This window comes from Peromyscus eremicus, chromosome 11 (assembly GCF_949786415.1).
Source record: "Peromyscus eremicus chromosome 11, PerEre_H2_v1, whole genome shotgun sequence".
NCBI classification, from domain to species: domain Eukaryota; kingdom Metazoa; phylum Chordata; class Mammalia; order Rodentia; family Cricetidae; genus Peromyscus; species Peromyscus eremicus.
This window is the reverse complement of record NC_081427.1, coordinates 28,454,885-28,482,135: the sequence shown is the minus strand read 5'-3', so window position 1 is coordinate 28,482,135 and position 27,251 is coordinate 28,454,885. Positions and strand designations below refer to the sequence as shown.

Sequence of the window (27,251 nt, the reverse complement as noted above, 5' to 3'; positions counted from 1 at the left end):
GTAAAGTAAGCCATGATTTCTCTGGGTGCAATGTCTCATGAAGATGCACACGCTTTCTGTAGATGCATTATAAAACACACCGATCAATCTGATGATGGAAAACAATACTTCTAACATAGTCTAGGGGCTTCCCATTTTAAGTAAGCTTCCTATCAGACAGCACAGGTTCCAATTTTCCCTCCACCACTGACTAGCAACCCCAAAGAAATGGCTTGACTATACGAATTCAAACATGTGAATAACTGTAGTCTGTGGCCTTTTCGGTGTTGGTGAGAATTCACTGAGATGCTATAACTCAAGGGTTTCTGAGCAACTGTGAAAATCTGATGAGATTCTGTGTGGAAAGCAGCTGTGCCAAAGCTAAGCACATACCTGAACAGTGATGTCATTAGTACCGGAAGGGGTATAAAGCAAATAGCTTTGCAACGTTTAAAGTTTTGGGAAAAGGAATAGCTGACCCATCACGTATCCTTGGCATCCAAACACAGTGTGGAGCTGGGATGAAGGGTCAGTTTCTGAGGAGACAAGTGTGTAACTATTGCGTCCTGCAGCAAAGGGGGTGATGAGAAGCTGGGGAAAGATTTCAGATGTTTGGCATTCAAAAGGGCACACTGGACTTTGTTCAGGGACCCAGACTGCACCTGAGCAAGGGCAGAGGCCTGGTGTGGTGAAATCTCTTGCCAGATGGTTCTGAGAAGTCAAAGTTTTGAAGGAAACTACACACAGGATCTAGATCTGGGGCGTATGAGGATCTGTTGAGTTTCAAATGTCAAGCTCAAACAATGCAAAGGGACAGAATTCAGATCAAAAGACCAAGAACAGGGTTCTCAGCTTCGTAACGGACAAACAGGTTGCTAAATAATGCCACCAAGGCAGCATTGGCTGTTCTGGTTTAATTCTACTGTTCGCCAGGAAAAAAAAATTAAGACCAAAATTTCCAAACACCTTTACTGTTGTTATTATGTGGGTAATATGGGCTCACTACAGAAAGCAGCAAATAAATCAAGCAAAGAATAGATACAATAGTATCAGGATCTATTTTCTAGATACAGTTTGTTAACAATGCATTCTGTGGATGCCATTCTCTGTACACTGCTATGTAGACTGTACAGTTTGTGGCTCACGGTGCTATACTGATCTGGCTTTTTTTACATAGTATTCCAGGATCATCTTCCCATATGAGTATCTTTCTTCAGAACTGTTAATGGATTTTTAGTGTTCTCTCTATTGGCTGAGCTGTAATTGATCTGATTCAACATTCTGAACACTTAAACATTGTTTTTTTTTTCATTGTAAACATTTCTTAGATGATCTTCATGTCACCAGGTCCTCAAAGAAGCCCTTTAAATTTAATCATTTAAAAATTCTAGAAAAAAAAATAGAATTCTAACACTGAAACTAAAGTAAGTTACTAGATCAACTCTCTCTTAACGTAAGACTCAATTTTAAAGCTGAGTCATAATCTAGCTAAATGACCACTCGCTAGTGAAAGAAAACACAGCTTGAAAAACAACCGCGGGATTAACTTCTCCTTCAGAGATGTTTATGTTTTGCTCAGGTTAAGGCATCGTGAATGCTAACTGACTTCTTGTCTTCTCATCACAGTCATGCACAACCAAGGCAATCTGAGGCTGGTCCTCAACAGCAGACTCTGGACTCAAATGAAGGTTCAAAGAGCAAATCACAAAAACTTGCAAATCACTGCGACTGACTTAGAAGGCAATGGTATCAAGGTATTTTTAATTCAGGTAAGCTACAGATTTCGGTGATGAGGGGGTCAGCCTACTAATACAATAATTAGCCTTTTGTAACTCCTAATTCATTTTTGCTATAATCATCTGCCTGACTGGCAAAGAAATCAGCTGCTCGCTATGGTTACTGACAGTGTAATGTGGCCTAACATCTATTTAAACTGACACCAAAGTCAATATGCATCAGGTGATCCTCATTCTAAGACATTCAGATGTTAGTATCTATCATTCCCTTTACTACTGCAATCATGTCAATAAGCTTATGAGTTCCCAGTGATGACATTGTCAAAATGGCTCCTAGGAGGTCAGCAGAATCTTAACCTGCCACTTAACGCCGTTACCCAGATAGAGGAGGCTTTGTGAGCAGAGCAAAGGAGCCAGCGAGGAATGGAAAAGCACAGGGCCAGCATGTTACAACCAGTCCAACAGCAAATTCCAATTCTGAACATGAGAAAATCTCCAGGGAAACGGATGGAAGCACAGTCAGGCTGTTCCCTGCAGCAGGAATGCCTGACCTCAAATACAAGACACAGCTACAAGAGAGCTGCCCCAAACAAAGCCTTCTTCCCGCTACCCCCAGCTTCCTACCCCCAACTGGGTTTTTCCATAGTCTGAGACCTGGAGGACTTGGAAAAATATGAGTATACAAATGATATCGGAGTAGGTAATAATATAAGTGGATAGACTTCTACTAAATAACAAAGAAAAAAATTGGTATGTGACAAAACTCCCAAATCTTATTAACTTAAAGTGCTTTGTCAGGGGTAACTGACCTTTTGGGTATTAAAGTTTTAGGAAAAGTTCAATCCGAAGCAATACCAAAACAAACAAACAAACAAACAAACAAACAAAAACAAAAAAAGAAACAAAAGCAAAAACAAAAAACAACAAAAACCCAAACAAACAACAACAACAACAACAAAAACCTAAGAGTAAGATGATAACTCCTCTTTATCATTTAAGGACATAATACTCCACCCCACTAGCTTTTAAATTGTGTTACATTCACAAGAGACCAACAGGAAATACAATACAGACCATCTGTTGTGATCACTATCAACATTTTAGTCTCACACAAATAGGTTAAGCATCCCGGATTTAAAAATTTGAAATCCAAAATGCTCCCAACCCCAACATTTTTTGAGTTTCAACATGGAAATTTTCACATCTGACTTTGTGTGATTGGGTCCCAGCCAACACCCAGGCACACTAAAATATTGTAAAACAAATTTCCTATAGGCTATGTATAGATGAAGCATAAATACATTCTTTGGTTAGATTTGGGCTACATCCACAAAATACCTTATTATGTATGTGTAAATATTACAAAATCAGGAAAAGCTAAATGTGTACATATCCATACATATGTGACACATTGTACAATTATATGACCTCCAAACCACTTAGCTTTCATTAAACTGACTTACTCACATGCAAAATGAAGGCAACAATAATACACTTTATAAAACTGCTGAGATTAAACAGCTACAATGATGGCAAAAGATTAATTTTTTTTTTCGAGACAGGTTTTCTCTGTGTAGCTTTGCGCCTTTCCTGGAACTCGCTTTGGAGACCAGGCTGGCCTCGAACTCACAGAGATCCGCCTGCCTCTGCCTCCCAAGTGCTGGGATTAAAGGCATGCGCCACCACCGCCCGGCAAAACATTAATTTTTTAATATAAATGAGTGCTTTACTGTTGTAATGGAGACATGTCCCTTTCTTTTTCTCAGTCACAGGTTTCTCTTTTGTAAAGGGAAGAGGGATGAGTATATGTGTACTACTTGGTTTTGCTAATGTAGATGAACACAAACACAACAGCTAATGTTATACCGGTATTCAGCTACTGCTGCCACCATTTTTATTTTAATGACAACCAAAACTTAGCTTGGAGACGTTTTGAGAAGTACAATGTCTGAAAATGTCACTGATTCCTTGGGAGCTTTGCTTCTCCACAAAGCTGTGTGGGTTGGAGGGTAGATAAGTAAAGTGATGGGAAGAAGCAGGAGTGCTTTCCTCTAGGTCTATGCTGTTCTACAGCAGAAGGTAGTAAAGAATCATCTTAACGGTTTCACTTCAAACAGGATTCTTAAATTACAAAGTTGCATTTGCTTAATTTAAAAATGTATGGATTGAGATCTTATAACTTCACTTTGGGATACAATTTGGTGTAAAATGAATCAGCTTTACTTTTGAACATGTTGGGCTACTGGCATTTATTTACTTTCCAGATTTATGTAGTATAATTCCTTCCTTTATAAACAGTGAGAGAGAAAGAGGTAAACATGGCTACACTTATCCATTACTTATAGTCTTAACAACTTAACTTTTCTCACAAAGGCTAGTGCCAAAGACATAGGCTATCTGTACGCAGCAATACATCACCGTCTTGTTGCCCTTCGGAGCCTCAGGAAGCAGGCTGAGGGTGACCCAGCTGAAAGCCTGTCAGACACAGTCCTCCAGCAGTTCAGCTGTGACGAGGATGAGGATGACTTCACACAAGTCACTAAAAATGGATCAGGTAAATAATTCTTGTTAGGTCAGGAGCCTAAAAGCAGTATCGCAATCACAGTCCAGAATATTGAATAGGCCTTTGGGTCATAAAAATGGTTGCTTTAAGTGAGTGGTGGTAGGAGCCTGGCTGTTTGTAGGTTGGAAATGTCTTCTATTAGGGGCCTTCAAGTCGGCCTCCCTGTGACCAAATGACCCTTAGGTCATTTGCCTATAAATCCCATAAAAGACTTCATTCACAATATAAAGTATTACATTGCTGTCTTGAAAGTAACCACTACTGACTCATTTTCTCATGTTCCAGTCTATTACTGGCTATAACAAGAGGAAATAGAAATGTATGCAATGGGGATCCAGGTAAATCTAGTTTTACGTCCTGAGCATCATATTTATTCCTACTTTGGAATTTGACTGCTTAGAAAAACACCTAAATGGTTTAAGTATTATCCTGCAAGGTCCTCCTTTGACTAGGGCAAAAATGACTACTTTTTCAAATTGGGTCAGGATTCACAAATGAACTAAGGCTGAAACAGAACCAGCAGTAAAATGATTTTCAGATTTTAGTTTGTCCTGCTGTGTGGATTTAAAAGTGACACCCTGATATCATTATTGGGGGGCAGTGCCAAAGACCTAGTAAGCACAGCTGTGTTCTATGGATGTGGTTATTCTAACAGAGTCATCTAGTCATTTTTAGTGACAGATTCACTTACCCCAAATTCTGTCTATAGAGACTTGACAATATAAAATGATAATGTGATGACCATTTCCCACTTTTCAATCATTTTAAAGCTGCTTTAATCATACATAATGTTAAAAATTCTACCGTGTGGGCAGATTAGGTTGCTTGACTCAATGAGCCAGAGAACTACACGAGTATGGTTTTCTACTTTACACAAATCTATTGAGCAAAAGGTTTATGATTCTCCCAATTAAATGAAATTAATAAGTAAATTATCTTTCATATTACTATGTTTGTATTGTCCACAATACAATGGATTCTATTAGAAAATGTCAACTTAAAATAAAGATGAAATGGCAAGATTTAATCAATGAGACACAGTAATGAAACTTTTTAAGAAAGGGTTGATAAGCAACCATCTACCTGTTAAACGAATGGAAAGAATATAAGGCAACTGTCAATCACAGGCCCCTCCTTCTGCTCTTGTTTCCCTGTTCACACACAGCACCTTTCTTAGGAAGTATTGTGCACAATGCTAAAAAGTTATGGAAGTTATAAAATGCCAGTTTGGACTTCGTTGCCCATGAATTAAATAACGTTTTGTCAGAAAATATCATCTTTAAAATTATTACGAACATTGTCGGTACGACGGCTCAGCAGAGAAAGCATGCGTCAAGCAGACCTGACAACCTGAGTTTGAGCCCCAGAACCCACATAAAGGTGGAAGGAGATACCCAATATCACACAGTTATCCTCTGGCCTCCATACACATGCCTTAGCACACGTGTGCTCCCCCATCTCTCTCACACACACACACACACACACACACACACACACACACACACACACGATAATGGTGGTGATAAACCCAAAGGCTGCAAAAAAATGTACACATGTGCTAAAAATCAACCACACTTGATATAGGGTGGGAGTGGAAATTATTAGCAATATTTTCTAACATTATTTAAACATACATAAAACATACTTTTATCTTTCATTTCCTTATCACTAAGCTACTCATGTTTGTCTGTATTTGATATTAAGTCTAAATATGATGTTATGTAATGAAATATTTTACATTTGCCACAGATCCTTCAAGATGGAAGCACAGACAGTCAGTTGTCTGTTCATAGCACTCTTGACTCTAAACATGACATCTACAGAAACTGGTCACTCTGCTGAAATGCCAGACTGTCCTGAAAAGACTCTACACATACTTTGAAGAGGTTTTTTTTTTTTTTAATTAAAGAAATACAACTTCTTGTAATTAAAAGTTTTGTTTTATTTTACATTTTGATTATTGTGGATAGAATTTAAGAAATGAACTTCAGAAGATAAAAATTCATCATTTTGTGGATTAATCTAGAATAGGGTTTGATAACTCATTTGGACTATTCATCATGTTGATGGATATAATAATTAAAAGTACCAATTGTTGGTTTTGATAAATATCTCACTAAAGTATTTTAGTCATACATTGTCTGGCTATAAAAAAAATATTTTACTAAATTTACAGCCATATCTTTAAAAATGTTATAACTGCAAGGCATTTCATTAAATCATGTTTATCTTCTGAGAAATGTGTATTTTCACTTATACTTTGAGTTTCCTAATACATATATTCAAGTAGAAATTTTTTTACAAAATTGTCCATTCATGGACTTGTATCCATTGCATCTTATGTATTAGGCTCACAGTCAGCCCACAAATGTTGGGGAATAATTGAACAAAATGTAATATATTATCTATGTGTCAAAAAATACAAAAGCCAAATATCAATGTGCTTTATTTATGTGGTTGTCATTAATAGTCTAGTAGGTGTGGCTATGTAGAAGCCCTTTTATAGCAAATGTATCATATATAGCCAATGACTATCTCAAATTCCATCATTTTGGTATAGTAATTTCAATCATTTTTAGCAGATGTGTTTATGCCCTTTTGATATTTCAGAGATACTTTATGACTCACAAATGAAAATCAGTCTCAGTACTTTGGGCCATATTTTATTTTGTTAGTATCCCTAAACAATCTCATCATGGGATAAAGATTCAGGATCCTAAATGGTTTCCAAATGTGTTCTGAACCCTGACATACTTGTAATGAGGGTGTAATTTCACAAACTGCTACACCGAAGAAAATATTCTTTGGAAGTATACACCTGAATATATTTTAAAAGTTAACATGGTTTAATCACCTTCATAAATACAAGAGCATTGCATGTACATATTTATTAACCAAACCTCTGCTCAAATCTCAGAGTTTAGCATACAGTAGCTGAATAAGCTCTTTTAGAGTAGGATTTAAGTATATGTTCAGAAGAAAAGAGACAAGGAATACTGAAGAGAAAGAGATGCATCAGAGGAAGGAGTTAATACAGATAATTAAGATTATTTCTTTTTCCTCTACCATCGTTCCTAAAAGTAACTCTGGTGCAGAACACACTCAGTGGATAATTCTTCCTAGGAACATAACATAATCGGGAGGCAGCATTGGTTCACCGATAAGACCCTAACTTTGTGGGAACATTGTATTTATAGGATAATTGTTAAAGTGAAGCAGAGAACAGAGCCCTCCTTTATTTCTTGGCATGTTTCTTCTTGTTCCAAAATTAATGAAAACGAAGCAATTTTTTTTCTGGGTCCCAACTGTTTTAATATAAGTTAAATCTACTCTGATTTTCTTTGGTCTTCTGTGCAGATGGTAAAGGAGAAACAGACTTACTTGAGGCCTATGAAGGAACGCCAGGAGACCCCCAAGTAGGTTAGAATGTCAGCAAGGCAGAGGCAGTGAAAACTTCTGGATCATGAAACAGTGACAAAGAGCAGAAACATGAAAAGAAACATCATCTAGCCTCTCTCTGCTTTTCTAAAACCTCTATCTCCTTTCAATGGGGAATAATCAATTATACAATAATACCTTTTTCTTTCTTTCTTTTTTTTTTTTTTTTTTTTTTGGTTTTTTCGAGACAGGGTTTCTCTGTGTAGCTTTGCGCCTTTCCTGGATCTCGCTCTGTAGACCAGGCTGGCCTCGAACTCACAGAGATCCGCCTGGCTCTGCCTCCCGAGTGCTGGGATTAAAGGCATGCGCCGCCGCCGCCGCCGCCGCCGCCGCCGCCGCCGCCGCCGCCACCACCACCACCACCACCACCACCACCACCACCACCACCCGGCTAATACCTTTTTCTTAAGTTATTCAGACAGGTGATTGCTAATCCTACATTCTGGATTTCCATATGAGCTATTTTTATCAAAATCTGATTAACTAGTCTCCAAATATATCACATATGTATCTAATTTTATATTAAATTACATATCTTAAGATAATCTAATCATTCTTTCAATAGTATTTACTTCAATTGCTTAGCTTAATAATGAATCATTAAAATGTTTTCTGTTACAAAATATTATTTTACATCCTTTATTAGTTACTTTTAGTTGCTGTGATAAGGTATCAAAACCAAGGGGGCTCACAGAAGGGAGATTTATTTGGGTTTACAGCTCCAGAGGGAGAATCCATATGGTGGGGAAGCAGTGCAGCAGGGAGCCAGAGCAGGAAGCTGAGATCACTTCTTCACCCACCTGTAGAAAGCAGAATGAACCGGAAGTGGGACCAGGCTATCCACTCTCAAAGCCCAACTCCAGTGACATACTTCCTGAACATTCTCCAACCTATCCCAGTGCAACCAACCACAGACTAAGTGTTCAAATACTTGAACCTACTGGGGACATTGCTCATTCAACCCCCTCCCCCCTCACATACACATCCATTATTACCAAAGCAAGGTGCCCTTCATCCCCAATGAAAACTATCTATACAAGTACTAGAATATATGAATGTTATAAAGAAGGGTATGAATCTTTTACAGAGTCACATGTACCTGAGTGTTACAGAGATTGGAAAGAGTACATCTTAAGGCATCTGAAAATCCCCAAACTGAAGATACTAGTGACATACAATGCTGTCATAAAATGTTAGGAACAGTAATATTTGCTTCAGATGTGGCTATCATGTAGTTGCGTGGATCATTCATTAGGAAACCACAGCTGGGCATGGCAGCACATGCCTTAAATCCTAGCACTTGGTAGGCAGAGGCAAGTGGATCTCTGGGAGTTCGAGGCCAACCTGGTTTACAAAGCAAGTTCCAGGACAGCCAGGATTGTCATACAGAGAAACCCTGTCTCGAAAAACCAAAACCAAAACTAAAACCTAAAAGAAAAGAAAAAGAAAGAAAGAAAGGCAGAGAGAAAGAAAATGGCATCGGCTTTGCCATACTAAACCACTGAGATTAGAATTTGAAATTCAGTATCTTTAAAATTTCCTTTTTGTCTGAGAGAATGTGAAGCTGATACCCTGTCCAATGAATGCCAGGAGTTTTGTGTCAGATCATACCTCTCATATATACTTTATTATACTGATTATTTTTTTTAACTGTCAGACTTGTAGTTATCAAACTGAAATATAAGAGCATATTAGAACTTCTAAGACAGTATTGTAAACTGTAGTAATGGTAGAACCATTGAAATGATTGATGGTTTAGCCTATTAAGGTCTTGGCGGCTTGATAGTCTTCTAACTAGGATATTCCTAGAACTTCTTAATTTCTACCTATCTAGTGGATAAACACCATTTCACTCCGGCCTTAATTTGTATCTTTCTGATTTGTAATATGGCTGAACATCTCTTCAGGGGTTTATTTACTGCATGTGTTTCTTTTGAGAAAATTTTAATGATTTTGCAAAGCTAATTATGCCATCATGTCTTTTTTGTTGCTTACTAACATGTATAGCAGAAAAGCCAAGGTCCTTGGCATGGATATAACACTTTCCTCTGTCTATACCTGTAGTAATGACTCCCAGTGTTGCCTGCTGCTCACAATTCACTAGAAATTCAGAATAGCCACTCCACTGGGTCTCTACACATTTGTTTATACTATTTCCTCTGTAGAATTCCCTTCTCATTCTTGATGACACTAATGTTTTACTAAGTGTCAGTTCAAGACATTTCCAGGATATTTTCCCTAACTCTTACGCTGAATTAAAACCTGCTCCTCTGAATTCTTAGAAGCACTCTGTAGAAGTCGATCATTGTACACTCTTCAAGCTCCTAAAGAACAAAACTCTTAATCATTTGATTTCCAACACCCAGAAGGGTGTTCTATTCCAATATAATTTAGTGACCACTCATACTTGTTGTATATTTGAACTGAAGAGACATCCTACAGTAAGCTACAAATAAGGATTTGACATTCGGGAGAATGACATGAGCTAAAGATGCTGGAAATAGCTGAGTCTTTTAAGGCAAAGGGGGCTAATATTTGCAGGGTCTAATTTATAGTGGACATAGGTTAGGCATTTATTCATTTATGTACAACTTTACAGGTGGCTACTGTTTCATAGATAAAGAAATAGGCTCAGAAAGCTTAAGCAACCAGTCCAAGGTTCACAAAACAAATACACACTAGAGCTGGGATTTGACTCAGTCTTTGAAGGCCCAAACTCTTCATCACACAACAGAAGATGAAGCCACCAAGGAAAACGGAGTGGAGGGGAGCAAGTGAAAGGAAGAACGCTAGAAGAGTCGATGGTAGGAGCTACATCCCAGAGATGGGTCTAGGAAGAATCCAAGAGAGGGAACTGAGAGGTGAAGGAAACACCATTAGGGACTGGTGTGCTGAGAAACAACAGTCAAGTACTCCAGAAAGTGTAGAGCCGGCTCAATGCTTCACATTACCAAGTGATTTAAGGACTAAACGGTATCTTCTGAGTTTCAATCTGGTCATCTGGTTAACTCTGGAAATAAGAAAGAGTAGTGAAGAAAGCACAGGGAAATGATAAAAGATTGGTGGTTCCCTCAACAATGGATTAGAAATGTAAGCCAACTAAGAGCCCCCCAACCCCACCCCATTCCCACCCTGTTCTCCACCAAAAAAGAAAAGGTTGGCAGCATCGATGACTGATTAACAGCTCGTTCTGTCCAGAATCGATATGTAAAGGGGAGAGAGGGAACAAGTAAACAATTGGGGCTTAGGAGGCTCTTTTCATTCTTTGAAGTTTCAAATGTCATCATAGACATGGGTATGTCTAAGAACTTGAGTGGAAAATCCAGCAGGGGGAGAGAATTCAAGATACATCTGAGAGGATGGCTTAACGAAGCAACGCTGGGGAAGAGGCAGAAGAAAGGATCCAAAGTAAGGTTTGACAAGGACAGCCCACTGGGATGTTCCTAGCTGGAAGTGGGAGTTAATCTTCTGTGAAGTGGAGAGAAAATAATAGGTGTGACATTACAGAGGCATCTGAGTCTCTTCCTAAGTATGAAACAGCGTGCCTGGAATCCAGAAACCACTTTCTTGGGGTGCCAGGACTGCAAAGGAGAGGGGGCAACAGCAAGGACCTCAGAGGCAGGTGCCACATATTAGGATGTGCACTGTCGTAGGACTTTTCCTTCAGAGTAACTTTCCCTTCTGTTCGCAATATTCTTATGTCAGCCTAGATCTCTCTGGTTGTGTAACTGTCCCCACAGACTCTGACAGTCTCTCTTGCTCTGGCTTCCAAGACTACCCAACGTTCCAGAGCCAGATCAATAGTCATCATCAAACACTGCTTTGAACTTGCTTCTTTGTGGGCCGCCTACAGAATAAAGTGCAAAGTGCGAGCATTTGAACCCTTCAGTCTGGCCCTACCCTGTTTTCCAACCTAAATCTTTCCATCTACTAGGGCCACGCACCACTAGGCAAGACTCCTTCCCTCATTGCCCTCCACGTTTCTCACTGACAGCACAGTCTGCTGGTTTGGCGATCATGAAGGACCAGGAGCTTAGATCTCTGAGCTCGTGTTAACGCTCTGTGATCTTTCTCGCTATCTGTAATTCCTAATAAAGGGCTCGGCATCTCCTTTTGGCACTGGGCCCCGCCAACTTCGCCGCTTGGTGCGAGGTCAGTGTCCTCAGCTCTCACCGCAGCGATGGACACCCCAGCTATTCAAGCAGACACTGGTTAAAATTCACCCAAGACAAGCACGGGGCCAGGAAACTAGGCAAAACTGAAAGCACCGAGGTGGAGATGCGCAAGGACCTCTCTTTTCCCGCCAGGCGCTCAAAACTCCGCCTGCACCCCCTAGGCCGCCTCAGACCGGTTCCAGCTGGATTTCTTCAGGCAGCTCAAACGCCAAATAGAATTCCTGCGCTTTCCCAGCCACAACCAATCCCTGCAGCCCCTCGGGCTCCCAAAGCTCCCCGAACGCTGATTAGCTGACGGGGCTGGCCTGGGGGCGGGCGCAGAGCGGACTAGAGGGTGGAGAGGGAGGTGGGGGGGCCGGGCCGAGAGGCCACTGCGCAGGCGCAGGCAGGAAACGGATAAACAAACAAATAAAACCCACCACCCGTAGGCCAGCCCCGTTCCCCGCCCCCCGGCCCCCCCACCCCCACCCCCACCCCCAGGTCCTCGCGGGGGCTCCCCGGCCGCGCCAGCGTCCGGGCACGTTCCCCCCTAGTGGCGCGTTCCACGCAGGTCCCCGCACTTAACCTCTGCGCGCCCGGCGCGGTGCTGGCGGCGGGGAGTGCGAGCCTGCAGCCGCAGCCCCGCGGACCATGACTTGCTACCGGGGCTTCCTGCTGGGCAGCTGCCGGCGCGTGGCGGGCGGCCGGGCGGCTCTGCGGGGCTCGGGCGCGGACGGACGGCGGCACCTGGGGCACGGGCAGCCGCGCGAGCTGGCGGGCCGTGGCAGCCCCGCCGACGGCGGCTTCCGCCCCTCGCGGGTGGTGGTGGTGGCGAAAACCACCCGCTACGAGTTCGAGCAGCAGCGCTACCGCTACGCCGAGCTCTCGGAGGAGGACCTGAAGCAGCTGGTGGGTCCTGGCGGGGACGGCGGGGACGGCCGGGACGGGGGAACGGGGGGAAGGGTGGCGGGGTGGGGGTGCAGCTGAGCCCCGCGGGACACAGGGCACCCGCAGAGCCCGACGGCCTCCCTCCGATTGCCTGTGTCCCCTCTCCTCCCACCCCGCCCCAACTCCGAGCGTGGGAGATTGGCGTCCCGAACCCTCCGTGGAGGGGCCCCGGGAACCGGGGCTTGGGGAAGCCACGTGTGCACTCGCCCCGGCCTCGGGAGCACTGACGCCGATCGCTGAGAAGGTGAACCGGTGGCTTGAGGGTTGTTCGCCCTGGGGACCTCTCCCCAGGCCGCCCCGAGGGGGGAAAAAAAAAAATTCCCGTGCGCGGCTGCTGGCGGCGGAGAGAGGGCCGTGGTGCCACGGACACACCCCCTTGACGCCCGGGGACCGAGGCCTGGCCAGGGAAAGCCTTGCTGGAATGTGGTCGCTGGTCTAGGGTCTCTGGCCACTTGAAAAGCGCCCGAGACAGCGTGGCAGGAAAGTTGACCTGAGATGTGTTTTTGTGTAGGAAGGTCAGATAATGGACAAGTAAGCAGGATAATGGGTGAAAGGAAGAGCCTGTACCCCTGAAGTAACAGTGCCTCCGCGATACACTGTATTTGGTATATTTACTAATAGCCTTGCCAGGTGTACAAAACCAGGCGTGTATGTGTGTGGGAGGGATTGAACCCAGAGTTTGAGCTTCGCCATTTTCGAAAAATTTGATTTTGTGCTACACAGTAACTTTCGGGAAATGGGCTGTTGGCAGTTTATCTAGATTGTAGGTAAATTTTCTAGATTATAGAAAGCTCCCCATTGAACGTCTGTAATTGTTGATTCCAGACACCCGAAGGCTTTAGAATTAATTGTATATAACCATTATTCAGTTATGTACAAGAGTAGGTAGGCTGCCTATTCTTAAAACCTGGTGATGCTCTGTAATACCATTTTTTTGGGGGGGGCGGGGGGGGGACAGGAGAAACACATTGTAAATCTTTGCTTAGCTATAGCATCTTGTCAGTTTTGTTTGATTGGCAAATTGAAGGGCCACTTGGTAGAAGGCAGTGTGCAAATGTATTGTCTCTTTCTCCCAAGTGTTTATAGAAGACATTTACGTTATTAGAGAATATCAGCACTTTGCCTGGGGTAGTGTGTGTCATCGACTGAAATGAATGCAGTGAGGGGGATTGTTGGCCAGATGGAAGCACACGGTTTCTATTTTGGAAAAAGAGGTGTGTCCTTTTGGTTATACGCCTGACTTTGCAAGGTTCACCTTTTAGAAATTGTGAAACACCATGTATGCTTAGCCTCACACAATTTTATCTAAGACTCTCTAGACTTAAAATGGTACACTCAAGAAATAGACAAACAAAAGTGAACTGGTACTTTTCAAGTCTGCAGTACAGAGGGTGGGATTGTTGCCAGGAGCTTGAGGTGCTGCTTTGGTTCTGTGTGACCGACTCCCTTTGCGTTGTTCAACTTCTCTTGACCTCCTGAGTGAAATAAAACGTTTGTACTGTAATGTTAGCTTTCAAAAGTTCATTCACCTAGTTTCCTTTGGGTTGGGCTAAATAGCTCCCAAGGTCCTTTCTGGAGCTGGCATTTTGAAATTATTTCAAGGACTCTGGAAAACGGGTGGTATTGAATCGAGATTAACTTTTTTTTTTTATTTCTGAACTAGATCACTACTAATGAAACTTTTTAAGATGTAGGGGTAATTGGTGTCCTTAAAAACTCAAACTCCCTCTTTGAGTGAAGAAAAATCTTAATACGTAGTATTTGTCTGTCACTGGGTGATGCTGTTAGAATAAGACAGCGTTGAAATATGACTCCTGGGCTGTACAGTTTTGTGATCGCCAAGAGACGGAGGCGAAAAAGAAATAGGATTTTGTTGCTGCAGTTTTATTGGATTTCTTCCTTACCGATAGGAGTTGGCTTTGCATTGATGTTAAGGCAGCTTTTGCAGTGAGATTGCATTAGGTGTAGCCTGGATAAGAAGAGCTGAGAAATACCAGTCTGTGTGAAGGTCTGCCATGGTATTCTGTAGAAAGTAGGAACAGAAAGAATTTCACGTTGTTCGTTATCTTGTTGAGGTAGAACTCAACTGAGGTGCATGAATTGGTTATAAAAGAAAATAACTAGCCGGACATTGGTGGCGCACGCCTTTAGTCCCAGCACTCGGGAGGCAGAGCCAGGCGGATCTCTGTGAGTTCGAGGCCAGCCTGGGCTACCAAGTGAGTTCCAGGAAAGGAGCAAAACTACCTAGAGAGACCCTGTCTTGAAAAAAAAAAAAACAAAAATAAATAAATAAATAAAATAAAAAAATAAAAGAAAATAACTAAGTGCGTGTTTCATGCCACTGCTACTACGGCTTCTGTGTTCATAACATCATGATAACGTGATTTTGTATGGGAGCATTCTCTTTTGTTATGCTTTTTTTTAAATAGTGCAAAATAGGTCTCTATTTAGGGTACTTATTTAAAATACACACAGTAGATGCTGGCCAGAGTGTCCGTGTAGTTTTCTTTCCTGAAGCATCTGGTTTTCTGCCTTTGTAGAAAGGTAAAGAGTTACATGAAGTATCTTTTTAATTGATGAAGCCTGTACAAGGATTGGATTATATCCTCCAGCTTGGGGCAGAAGTTCGCCTTTCAGTTGGTCTTCCTGGTAGTATTGCATTATTTCAGTCTTGCCTTTCTTCCCATTGGTTGATTCATGACTTATCAGAAGCTGGTGGCAGAGGCGGAGCTTTTATTAACCAGACACCTTGACAGCCACATGTTAGATTTTAGGTGAAACAAAACTGATTTGGCAAGGATATTCTTGCCAAAACCACACTTTGTCAGCCAAAGAAAAGGTTTTATTTAAGATACTTAATTGAACAAATAGATAGGAAAGAAGCAGTTTCTGTCTTGCTTTCTCCCGTTCTCTTGTAGCCTCAGAGGAACAACCGTCTTTAATGGCTTCCGTTTTTAGATACAACAGGATGAAGTAAGTTCACTTAATGACACATCTCTTGGATTAAATTATGTCTGCTTATTGTCTTCATAGCTGGTTCTTAGGTGGAGAATATAATGCTTTGCTTTTGTTTCCTTTGGTTTGGGAAAAAAAAAAAGAAAGATGAGCGGCTTAGGTTTAGTACCTCCTGGGCAGCTAATTCTCTTCAGCATAGATGCAGTCAGCTGTGTAAGTAGTTAGCACATGAAAGAAAGTGATCTGGGGTGCTGCCAGGGCCCCTAACTTGTTACTGTCAGATCTTCCAGCCACAGGCACCAGACCCATCTATCTAAGGGTGAACATCTGGCCTCGGCTCCTCTGCCTGTCAGTACCCAGAGGCTCCCTTCATCACCCAGGGAATCTACCAAAGTGCAGATGCCTGAACCTTCCCTCTCATGGTTCTGATTCCGTGTGGAGAATTCCAGCACTTTGCTTCTCTGAACCATATGCCTAAGATTACTTTGGATGAATCCTAGGGATCTACTATTTTATTTTTTAAACCAGGTTCCTGTGTTTTTGATTGGTTTCCAGATCATACTTGGAGAAACACTGTATTTCAGTAACCTCTTCATAGGTAGGGACTCTTGTCTCCCTCTTGGACTTCATTGCTTATTATTTCTAGAACTTCACATTTTGGCAGTCTTAAACAGTTTTAATTTTTGTTGGATGTGCTGATTTAATTTGAACTCCTTATGGATCAGTGGCCCATTAAAACTGTTCAAAATGCAAAGCAATGCTGTGTAATCAAAGTCTTCCCTTCTTGATGTCGCCTTTTGTTCAGTGTCGGCCCCTGCAAGTGACCTGTTCATCCATGTCTTGTGTTGTGGTTTCTTTTGGAAATAGTCCTGTGCATGAGTAAGCACAGTGAAGTGCTTTTGCTTTTCCTTTCTTTCTTTCTTTTTAACTTTCTTTTTGAAAAAAAATTTATTCTTTGTGTCTTTCACATCATGCATCCCTGATCCTACCCATATCCCATCCCCTCTCATCCGCCCTCTGCCCCTGCAACTTCCCCACAACAAACTAAAACAAGATTAAAATTTAGGATAAAAAAGAAAAAAAAAAGAAGAAAATAAAGGGAAGAAAGGGATTGAAATCTTGTCATGGAAGCTGCAGTGTGACACAGTGAGTCAGGAAGTAAACCCCTTTATCCATACATGTTTACATGCAGGTGCTCATCACAATCATTGGTTTGGTTTGAGGCCTCTGGTCTCTGCTACACTAGCAACACTGGGCTCTCACTGGGACTGTTCCTGGACATCCTGTTGCTGCCCTGTGTCGTGGGGATCCTGTAGTCCTGGGTTTGAAGGACCCCCCCCCCCACCGTGTTCCGGCAGATCACAGTTGGGGTGGGCCAACACTTAACCCTGGTTCTGGGCCTGGGTAGTTGCAGGGTTAGTCAGCTGGCCAGCTTCCCCCTTTCCTCACCCCCAGGCTGAGCTCTCCAGCACTGTCCTGGCTAGTTCACCCCTTGCAGCCACGAGCAAGGGAACGAGCAAGGAATGGGGCCAGTTCTTCCGCTTTCACACCCTCAGGGTCGGTCCTCCCACACCTACACCTTCAGGGCCAGCTCTACTGTGTTGTCCAGTCTAGGTATAGGGTCCACTTTCTCAAGTGCTGCAGCTGTTAAGGGGGAGTGTCAGCTCCCTTGCCCACCACCCACCACAGGTGACAGGGGCAACGGGGAGTTGCTTTTTTCTATACCTCATCTCATTTTGCTCAAAGATAACAAATTATTCTGTAGCTTTTCTTTAGTGTAGCAGTGTTTATGCTGATTCTCACACAGAGTATTCACATTCTGTTATTTTAACGGCACATACGTATCATTCCATTTTGTGCATGTGTCTTGTTTAGGTTGGTTTAATTTTCTGTCAGATACACCTCCTCCGTTGTGTTCATATATGTGAGAATGAAGTTCTAGTACAAATACCCCAAAGTAGAGGGAATCAAAAGGCATGTGCGTACGAGATTTTAATAGCTCTCTCACATTGTCTCTCAGAGAGTGTTCTCGAATATGATGGTTAATCTTCATTGTTATCCTGACTGGGATTAGACTCACCAAGGAGACTCTCTCCTCTGAGTAGGTCTATGAGGATGTTCTGAGGTGATTAGCTGAGGAATGTGCATAGCATCATGCCATAAATTACTGGACTGAATCACAAGCGAAAAGCAGAAATTGAGCTGAGTGCTGGCGTTCATGTCTTACTGCTTCTTCTTCTTCTTTTTTTTTTTTTGGTTTTTTGAGACAGGTGTAGTTTTGAACCTTTCCTGGAACTCACTTTGTAGACCAGGCTGGCCTCGAACTCACAGAGATCCGCCTGGCTCTGCCTCCCAAGTGCTGGGATTAAAGGCGTGCGCCGCCGCCGCCGCCGCCGCCGCCGCCGCCGCCGCCGCCGCCGCCACCACCCATTACTCTTCTTGATGGTGGACACAGTGTGAGCAGCAGCTTGTACTCGGGCTACCCTATCGATCCCGCCAGAATGGACTGTCTGCCTTTAAACCTCGATCCAAAGTTAACCATCCCTTCCTTACTTACGCCACTCTTTTTTTTGTCATGACAACCAGAAAACCAACACGGGATGTTTATTTCCCAGCGGTGTATGGGAGAACCTACCTTTTCATAAATGGTTTATCAGAAGTTTGCATTTTTGCTGACTTGACTTAATCTGCATCTGTTGGTGTCTTTACTTTTGCAGCCCAGTTTGTTTAATGTTTTTCTCTGTTCTCCAATCCCTGTTCGCCCTTTGAGGTCAGATTCAGACTGAAACGTTTCAGACGTCCTTGATATTCGCTATGCTTTGCCTACCGAGGTCGTGCTGAGTATTATGACGGCACGATGAAAAATACCAGTCTGTGATGATTTCTTCTGTAGACTGGCAGCTATTTAGGGGCAGGTGTTCTGTCTTCTCATCATTCTCCCTACCTTCCAACCCCCGTTGAGGTCTCGGGGAAGTGATTCTGATGTTCTTTGGAATGGCGTTCAGTTCTTTTCTTCCTGAAGCTGGTACCAGCTTTTTTTTTTCCCATCCCAGGCCTTATCGCCATCTGGCAGTATTCCGGGTTAGTTGGTAAGGCAGAGATTGCCAACACAGGCTCTTTAAAGGGGGTTCAGGCTTAAAATGTTTGGAAAACAAACTAAAACAAAGGATGATTTTTATTGTTTTGGCAGAAAAGATTAAGTTATGTGGAACATAATTTGGAAAACAAAGGCTAAAAAGTATACTTCATTCCATAAATATTTACATTCAGAAAAAAAAAAAAAAGACCAGCAAGCAGTATGCTTTCCTCTTTTCTTCCCCAGCTTTCTCCTCTGGGCCGCTGCCAGGATTTCCAGCTTGCCTGCTCTGTGGGTTTTCTTTTAAGCTGAAATAAGATTGTCCCTGAGCTTTCAAAAAGAGAAAGATTGAATGTCACAGCAGCTGAAATGTCCTGGTTTTCTCAGTCTTCACTGTTACCAGCGTTACCTGGGGAAGTGTTAACTTCAAGTGTGTGGCCAACCAGCTTTCCAAACCCTGATCACTCTTCCTGCGATCTTAATTGGGGGAAGGAAGTGCTGCATAGATGCAAGTGTTTGTTCACTGATATCTTAACCAGAGAAGTTCAAGTTGACCATTTCACTCTTACTAATATGTAACAGAAATACATACTTTCAAATACCAGCCACTGTGACAGTTATTCCGTACCTTAGAGAAATTATATTTTGTTTTTCTTTATGATGAACCACTAGATATGCACCGTGTAGGTAATTTTTTGCAATTTTTGCAACATTTTAGCATTGTCACCCAACTGAAAGTTTTACTTCGAGTGGCACTGATTTGTCATTCCAAAGCAGGTTGCTTTTCTTTCTTCTTCTTTTTTAGATTTATTTATTATTTTATGTGCATTGGTGTTTTGCCTGCATGCTTGTCTGTGTGAGGGTGCCGGATCCCTTGGAACTGGAGGTACAGACAGTTGTGAGCTGCCATGTGGGTGCTGGGAATTGAACCTGGGTCCTCTGGCAGAGCATCCTGTGCTCTTAACCACGGAGCCATCTCTCCAGCCCCAGTAAGTTGCTCTTCTAAGATCACTGAGGTGAACTAAAAACGCGTTGTGTTTAACATTGTGAAGTGGCAATTAGTTCATTTTACACTGCTGGCGTCAGACCCAGGGCCACATGCATGCTGGGTAGTGCCCTACGGTTAAGCAACAGCCCCAGCGACATGCAGTGCGAATTCTTTTTTTCGTTTTTTTCCTTTCGTTTCTTTTAAAGTAATTGCTTTGGGGTAGCTGTCGTTCTGAAGTGTGAGCCATGCCTCTCTCATGAGGCATGTTTGTAATAGAGAATATAGCTTAAAAGTCTGTGTTAGAAACACTTGCCAGGGTTTCCGCCATGGCTCCGTGGGTAATGGAAGACTGAGGACCCCAGTGTGGTAGCCAGGGCACACAGAGTGGACGAAGAGCACTGACTTCCTCAAGTTGTCCTCTAGTTCCACATACATTGGTCACACAGGCCAAATAAAAGTGTAACCATTGTTTAAATAAAAACTTGCTACAGTGTAATTACACAGTGTCATCAGCATCCAGAAAAGGTTTTTTTAGTTGACTTATGTTGTTTTCTCATTACCTATTTTTTTGTTTTCTGCATATATTATTTACTTAGAGATATGGTGAAGGTCTAGAGGTCTGAGGACAATTGGGAGAGGTGGTTCTCTTTTTCCATCATGTGGGTCCAGGGTAGCAACCTCAGGTCATTAGGCAGTCAGCTGCCCTCACCCTGAGCCATCCCACCAGCCTAATTAAGTTTGTTTGTTAAGTAGCTATTTACCAGGCCATCTACTGAACCAGGGACCAAAAGATAGTTTCCAGTGTTTGGAGGAGATCTATTTCATGGTATTCTAACTCTGTAGATAAAGTAGTCCATTAGCATACAGAAAAGGAGGAGGATAATTAGGAAGTATAGAGATAAAGGAGGTCAAAGACCCGTGATTTTTTTCTTTTTGTTTTACAACTTTTAAATAAAATTTTTTAGTGATGTGTTTAGTGTTACGATCTTCAGTTACGAAATATTTCAAGCCTGTAGAAAAGTTTCACAGTAGCAAGATAATTTGTGTATTTAACTACCTGGACTTAGCAGATACTTTTTTTTTTTTTCCGTATTTGCTTTAGAACTTTTTAAATGGATGTACCCATGTGTCTCCTGCACACATGAAGAGTCAGGCCAGAAGATAATGTTGTGGATTAACTTCAGAAAACACTTTCTAGCTCCTTCTCAGAGGAGGACTCTCATTGGCTTGAGCTTGCCCATTAGGCTATACTGGGTGGTGGTAAGCCCTGGGGGTCCTCAGTCTCTGCCTCCCAGCTCTGGGATCCTAAGTGAGGGCCAGCACGCTCAACTTTTTACTCAGGTGCTTGGGACTGAGTCAGGTCCTCAGGTAAGCAAGTACTTTCCCAAATGAACTTTCCCTGCCCTGCTTTAGGTTTGGTTTAGTAAGAATGGCGCACGCCTTTAATCCCAGCACTCGGGAGGCAGAGCCAGGCGGATCTCTGTGAGTTCGAGGCCAGCCTGGTCTCCAAAGCGAGTTCCAGGAAAGGCGCAAAGCTACACAGAGAAACCCTGTCTCGAAAAACCAAAAAAAAAAAAAAAAAAAAAAAAAGAAAGAATGGTAATTATTAGAAGTATAGCCCTACCCACCTAGCTAGTCTCTTCTGCTCCCAGTGTTCCAAGGGTGATCACTATTTGAAGATGTTAGGCCTTCAAACCACCATTATCACGTAGATTTTTGTTTGTTTGTTTGTTTGTTTCTTTTTTGAGACAGGGTTTCTCTGAGTAACAATCCTGGCTGTCCTGGAACTCGATTTATAGACCAGGCTGGCCTTGAACTCACTGAAATCTGCCAGCCTCTGCCTCCCAAGTGCTGGGACTAAAGATGTGTGCCACCACTGCCCAGCTGTGCAGATGGTTTTATGTTGGTATGGCTCTCGACAAATCGATATAAATTTTTTTTTTTTTTTTGGTTTTTCGAGACAGGGTTTCTCTGTGTAGCTTTGCGCCTTTCCTGGAACTCGCTTTGGAGACCAGGCTGGCCTCGAACTCACAGAGATCCGCCTGGCTCTGCCTCCCGAGTGCTGGGATTAAAGGCGTGCGCCACCACCACCCGGCTCGATATAAAATTTTATACATCCTTAAAAGTTACAGTAATGATACAGGTTTGAGAGTATGTGCCTGGTCTTTACAAATTTGCATATATTTACAGTTGTTTTTAGAAGTTATCTATCTTGATACGAATGACTGCTATGTAGTATTCCTCTTTGGGGGTAACTACAGATTGTATGCAGTTGTTCTGTTTTATCTTTGAAAATGCGATTATTATTGTGTGTACGACGTGTCTGTGCACACGTGGTTTGTGTGTGGGTGCACATGTCACAGTGTGTAGGTGGGGGTCAGAGGACAGCTTTGTGGAGTTCTCTCCCTCCACCTTTCCACGTGTCCCGGGGTTGGACCTCTAGCCACCAGGCTTGAGTGACAGGTGTCTTGGCTTGTGTAACCGTCTGGCTAGCCCCGGTTTTCGTACTGTTAAGGACAGTTCTAAGTAAAAATAAGTTTTTCATAAGCATTGAGTGAATTCCCCGATCTACAAATTATCACCAGCACTTAGCAAGCTTTCACATTTTTACCGGTATGGTAAGAGTCAAGGGATCCCTTTTATTTGTAGGATGTTACTAAGTGTTGAAGGATGGAAGAGTTTGCGTGTGTGAAGAGAACAAAGAATGAAGTTTGTCTTACAGCAACAAAAGCTGAGGCTTTGTGACTCAGTACTAACTGGAATAAAATGCTACAGAAAACAGTTTAACCCAGTTTAATAGAATGCATGTTATTTTCTGTTTAATTGAAATGCTGGCTGTTCTAGCCGACTCTAATGTATAGCAGTTGTGGTCAAACAGATAGGCTGGGCGAGACAAGCGAATGGTAACTGTAATTCTAAGAGTCTTCATCCTCTGCTAAATGCTTTCGAGACTCTTTGGCAGTGGAATCCAGTCGTAGGCCTGGCTATCTTCAGAGTGAGTGAGTGAGGAGGATGGGGTTTTGATCTTGTTTGAGTATTTGGGGACTAGGATGAAGACGACATCTCTGGTCTTGATGATTAGGTTTGGGATGGGAGTTTATCAGACTTTGAAGGGATTAGTCTAGAAAAATCCAGAGGCAAGCTTCTCCATTCATCTCTGTAAGAGTTGATGTGGTCCAGAGCTGAAGATGGCATTGTGGAATTTCATACATGACATAGTTTGGAAAAAGCGTATACGCAGCAGTATATAAGCTGGCTGACTGGCTGTGGAGCTAGAAGGTGAGAGACCCGAGGGTGGCAGCTGGGTGTTGTCAGTTGACTGAAGAAATGATGCCTTTATTAACAGGTATGTGATTCTCAGAGCACATATGACAGTGGGACCATGCAATTGCTTGATACTATGGGGTGAGAACTAGAACTGGGTGGGGTGCTAAGGGAGACATTTGAAAATTAAAGACTGTGAATCAAAAGAAGTTAGAGCTGACAGGACAGGTTTCAGTTACTACCTCATACTCGGGAGGCCAGGTCCTGGGACTGAAAGTAACTCAGGGCAGCGAAGGGAGAGCAGAGGGGAGAGCCGAAGATGGAGCCTTAACGATTGCGACCATAGGGAGCCTGTAAACAGAGTGAACAGAATGAACACTGGCCAAGGCAGCTGTGAGGGAGGGAAGGGAGCATCTGTGAGGTAAAGTTGCTAGAACCCAGGATCAGCCTTCCGGAGTTGGTGCTGCAGGCCGGAGCCCGAGAGGCGAGCAGTTGATTTTGTAGCCACTGAAAAGGTGCACACACATCTTTTCCAGGCAATTTTGAGTACTAGTGAGTCACCTAGTTATGTGTATGAAAGGATGATTGAATTATGTCTAGTGAGTTTACATAGCAAACTTTCATTATCTTGCAAGATTGTGTATTTCATATGTGCTAAGAACACTTCATTGACCTTTCCTGGAAATGAAAGAGTCCAAAATAATAACACTTAACTGGTAAAACAAGTTTTTAAAATTTGTAATTGTAATGAGTTTAATTTAAGCCAAGTTAAAAAATTAGTAATAATGTAAAAGTGCTGAAGGCCATTTAGAAAATTTCATAATTAAAGGCTCTGTAAATTGTGGCAGATCTGTTCTCAGTTTCTGTTCTTTCATAGCTCTGTGTGTGTTAACGTCACGGTGGTTAGAGAAGTGGTGTTGGGTTTTGGTGATTTTTGTAGAAGAAACTGTATCGCTTATAATGAGATATTCTGTCTACAGATTTATTTATTTATTTTTTTAGATTCTTCTACTTTTTCTAACTTGAATAATCATTTTATTTATCTCTTTAATGGAAATCATTGACATTTTTGAAAAATACTATAAATGAATGTATTTCTGAATATGTAATATGGAACACTGCAAAGTTGAGAATATATTCTAAATTTTTTTAATTGTAAGCCATTTTATAGGAGTTCATTTGTACTTGATCTTTTTGGATGAAGGTGAGTTTTTTAGGTGTTGGAAGCCGCTATTTCCAGGGAGATAGCTATCCATTCCACCAGTTTGTGTTTTGCGCTAGCTTCAGTGCTATTTACATGGTGGTTCAGCATAGTCTAGTTGTTTCTAAAGTGTTTCCCAGAATGTTTCGCTGCTTATCTGCTTAGCCCTTGTTAGTGAGCCCAGCTCCTCCACCAGCTCCTCCACCAGCTCCTCCACCAGCTCCTCCACCAGCTCCTCCACCAGCTACTACAGCTCGTGTGTCAAAATACTACAGCAGTGCCTTCTAGATAAATGCTGACCCTAACGTAGAGAGAGTGTTTTCACAAGGAGAAATTTGAGATAAAGACATTTCTGCTCCATTACTAATCTTTAGCTTCATTTCCTGCAGCTTGCTGAGAACCAGGAAGTAAGAACAAAAGTCTCAGCCTGTTTATGTCTCTTGTTCCAGGGTGTATGTTCATCAAGTCCAACCAAAAGAGGGAACAGAAGATACAATATTTGGGCAGGTTATTAAAGTCTGGGGGCCAGCTTCCCTTAAGTTTTGTTTCTGGCAAGTGAGAAATGATAAATTTGATGACATAATTCTGAAAGAGTTATTGTACATTCAGAATAGTTGTCGTCACTCTGGGCTATTTGTAGTTTCCATTTAATACATTTGATTGAACTCAACTAATATTTAAATAAACAGTAGCTGGGTACTCAAATACTTGGGCACATTACATTTTTAAAATCGTAGTTTCTAGCTTTGTGAAGTGTTCACTCAAGTGAAATCATGTGTGGCATTACTGTAACAAAATAATATATTTTCTCCACTTCTTGGCCTCTCCTCAGTCCTGACCAGGTCTCAGAGATTGCCTGAGAGGCAAGCTGTTGCTCAGGTTGTCATCTGCTTATGCACTCTTGGTTCTTTTCTGAAACGGGCATTCCCAGCACCCACCTACCCCCAGGCCAAAACATGAATGAATGAATGAATGAATGAATGAATTCACTCAACAAATAACTTTTCCAGTAACCATATCCTGAGAGCACACTGGTGAACAGGAGAATATCACTGCTCTTGTGTTAATTATAGTCTAGGAAAGGGACAGGAACAGGGTGTTTTTTTGTTTTTGTTTTTTTTTTTAATACACTTATAGTAATTTTAAGTGTAGCAAATTCAGTGGAGGGAACTAACAGACTTTGGGATAGAGTGTTTTGCCCCATCCCCCAAAAGTAATTGGTTTTGCATCTGTGAGCGGTAAGTACGCTCAGGGCCTTGGCTGTGTTAGTGGTTAAGCTGTCTTTGTACTTCAAGGCTGAGAAGAGCCAGGGCTGGGCTTCAGGAGGGAGAGCATTCTAGAAAGTGCAAAGGAAAGAGTGTGGCGAGAGAGTTACTAGGATGCTCGTAGCCGATCACCGGTGTGTTAAAGGCATTGGGTGTCTGTGTGAGGAGAGGCGTGTGCACTTGCCCATATTGTGGTAGTGATGAGCGTAAGGATGTGCATTGATGGCGTCTATGATTTAGCAGTTGGATATGGGGAAAAGGGGAGAGGTGGTCTCAAGTGTGACTCTAGCCTTCACTTAAGCTGTAGATGGGGAATCCTTAGAGTAGAGAATGAAGGGCTTGGTATTGAATATTAAAAGGTAGATGCCTGTTAGCCATCTAAAGAAAGGCATTAAGTAGACACATGGGCCAATTTATGCTGAGTCCAAACTTTAGAGCTTGGGATAGCAGTTGGGAATCCTTAGCATCAATATACAGATTTCTTTTAAAGTCACGGAGCAGGGTGGTAGCATGGAGAAGAAAGGCTTTTTTGGTTATACTCCTTGGGAGGTGGTTGATAGGAAGTTTTAGGTCTGAGTAATGAGGGACAGTAATCTGAAGGTGAGTGCTGGGCTCGTCCTTAATCAGAAACAAACTTGGTCTGTGTTCATTTGGTTAAGGTCAGTGAAGGGTTTTCTACTTTCCACTGTGGTCACTGCTGATTTGGCCGGAATTCAGTGATTCTAATGGACAGCAAGCAATTCAACTTATACGGCTGTCTGATGTAATCTGGCATCCATTTATTAGTTTTCACAATAACCAGATGTTTTCCTTCACTCTCTCTTTTGGGACCCATACAGTTCTCTTTAAATGGTAGAAGTGGAAAAAAATACATTAAAGAACTCTTAACCCAGTATTTGTAAAGAGAAGACCTGGAAGGCAGGCATCAAAATATTAGCAGTAATCATTCCTAAGAAATAAGATATTTGGTTTTATTTTATTTAAAAATGCCATCCGCATTAGTGTTATATTTGTAATCTTGCAAAAAAGCAAAATACAGTTGTCAAAAATAAATAAGTATTCTTTTCAAAAAAGTAAGACGTAAGCCAGGCATCTAAAGATCACATACTGCTGATACAGATACTTGGTAGGCTGAGGAAAGAGTGTAAATTTGAGGCCAACCTCTGCTACACACAGAGACCCTGACTCAGCCATTCCCCAAAGTAAAATACATACCAAATTATTTTTTTAGAAGTTAGTTTTAATCTGCAATTTAGTAAGTAATGATAATAATATATTTATGGTTTTATATTGGACATGTATTTTACATTTTACTTTTTAGGTTATCCAATCTTTCAAGTAGAGTATTAATGGTATTAATTAAATATAAAATATTACTCGAATCACCTAGAAAGCATAGTGCTTGAAGATTATAGTTCTATATATTTTAAAGTTACCCTTTCTCAGAGACCTCCCAGCGCTTTGTTTAGATGACGCAGGGCAAATTCCAAATAGGGTCCAAATGTGAACACAGGATCAGCAAACCCAAGTGGACCAAAGGTCAGCTAACTGCCTATAATAGTGATAGTTTGTCTTTGGTCTTCAGATAGCCACGTGTAATCTGGTAAAGGCATTAAAAAAGTTACATAGACTGTGCCTCTTGGAAGCTGTTGACTGCATGCTTCACAAAACCTAATGCTGTATT

At 42.0% G+C, this 27,251-nt stretch overlaps 2 protein-coding genes across 5 annotated transcripts in view; both read left to right on the top strand.

Annotated features, from left to right (window-relative positions):
• Ranbp3l (RAN binding protein 3 like) overlaps window positions 1-6,717 on the top strand; it is a 43,709-nt gene extending 36,992 nt beyond the window's left edge. Inside the window, exons 13-15 of the mRNA XM_059276483.1 lie at window positions 1,606-1,748; window positions 4,089-4,269; window positions 6,028-6,717. Coding sequence (XP_059132466.1) covers window positions 1,606-1,748; window positions 4,089-4,269; window positions 6,028-6,071 — 368 coding nt within the window. The 3' untranslated portion in view covers window positions 6,072-6,717. The remainder of the gene's footprint in view (window positions 1-1,605; window positions 1,749-4,088; window positions 4,270-6,027) is intronic.
• A 5,699-nt stretch (window positions 6,718-12,416) lies between these two features.
• Window positions 12,417-27,251, top strand: part of Nadk2 (NAD kinase 2, mitochondrial) — a 43,840-nt gene continuing 29,005 nt past the window's right edge. The window contains exon 1 of one of the 4 annotated variants that reach the window (XM_059276362.1): window positions 12,417-12,779. In XM_059276362.1, coding sequence (XP_059132345.1) covers window positions 12,522-12,779 — 258 coding nt within the window. In that variant the 5' untranslated portion in view covers window positions 12,417-12,521. The remainder of the gene's footprint in view (window positions 12,780-27,251) is intronic. The other 3 variants (XM_059276363.1, XM_059276360.1, XM_059276361.1) reach the window with 3 other exon arrangements.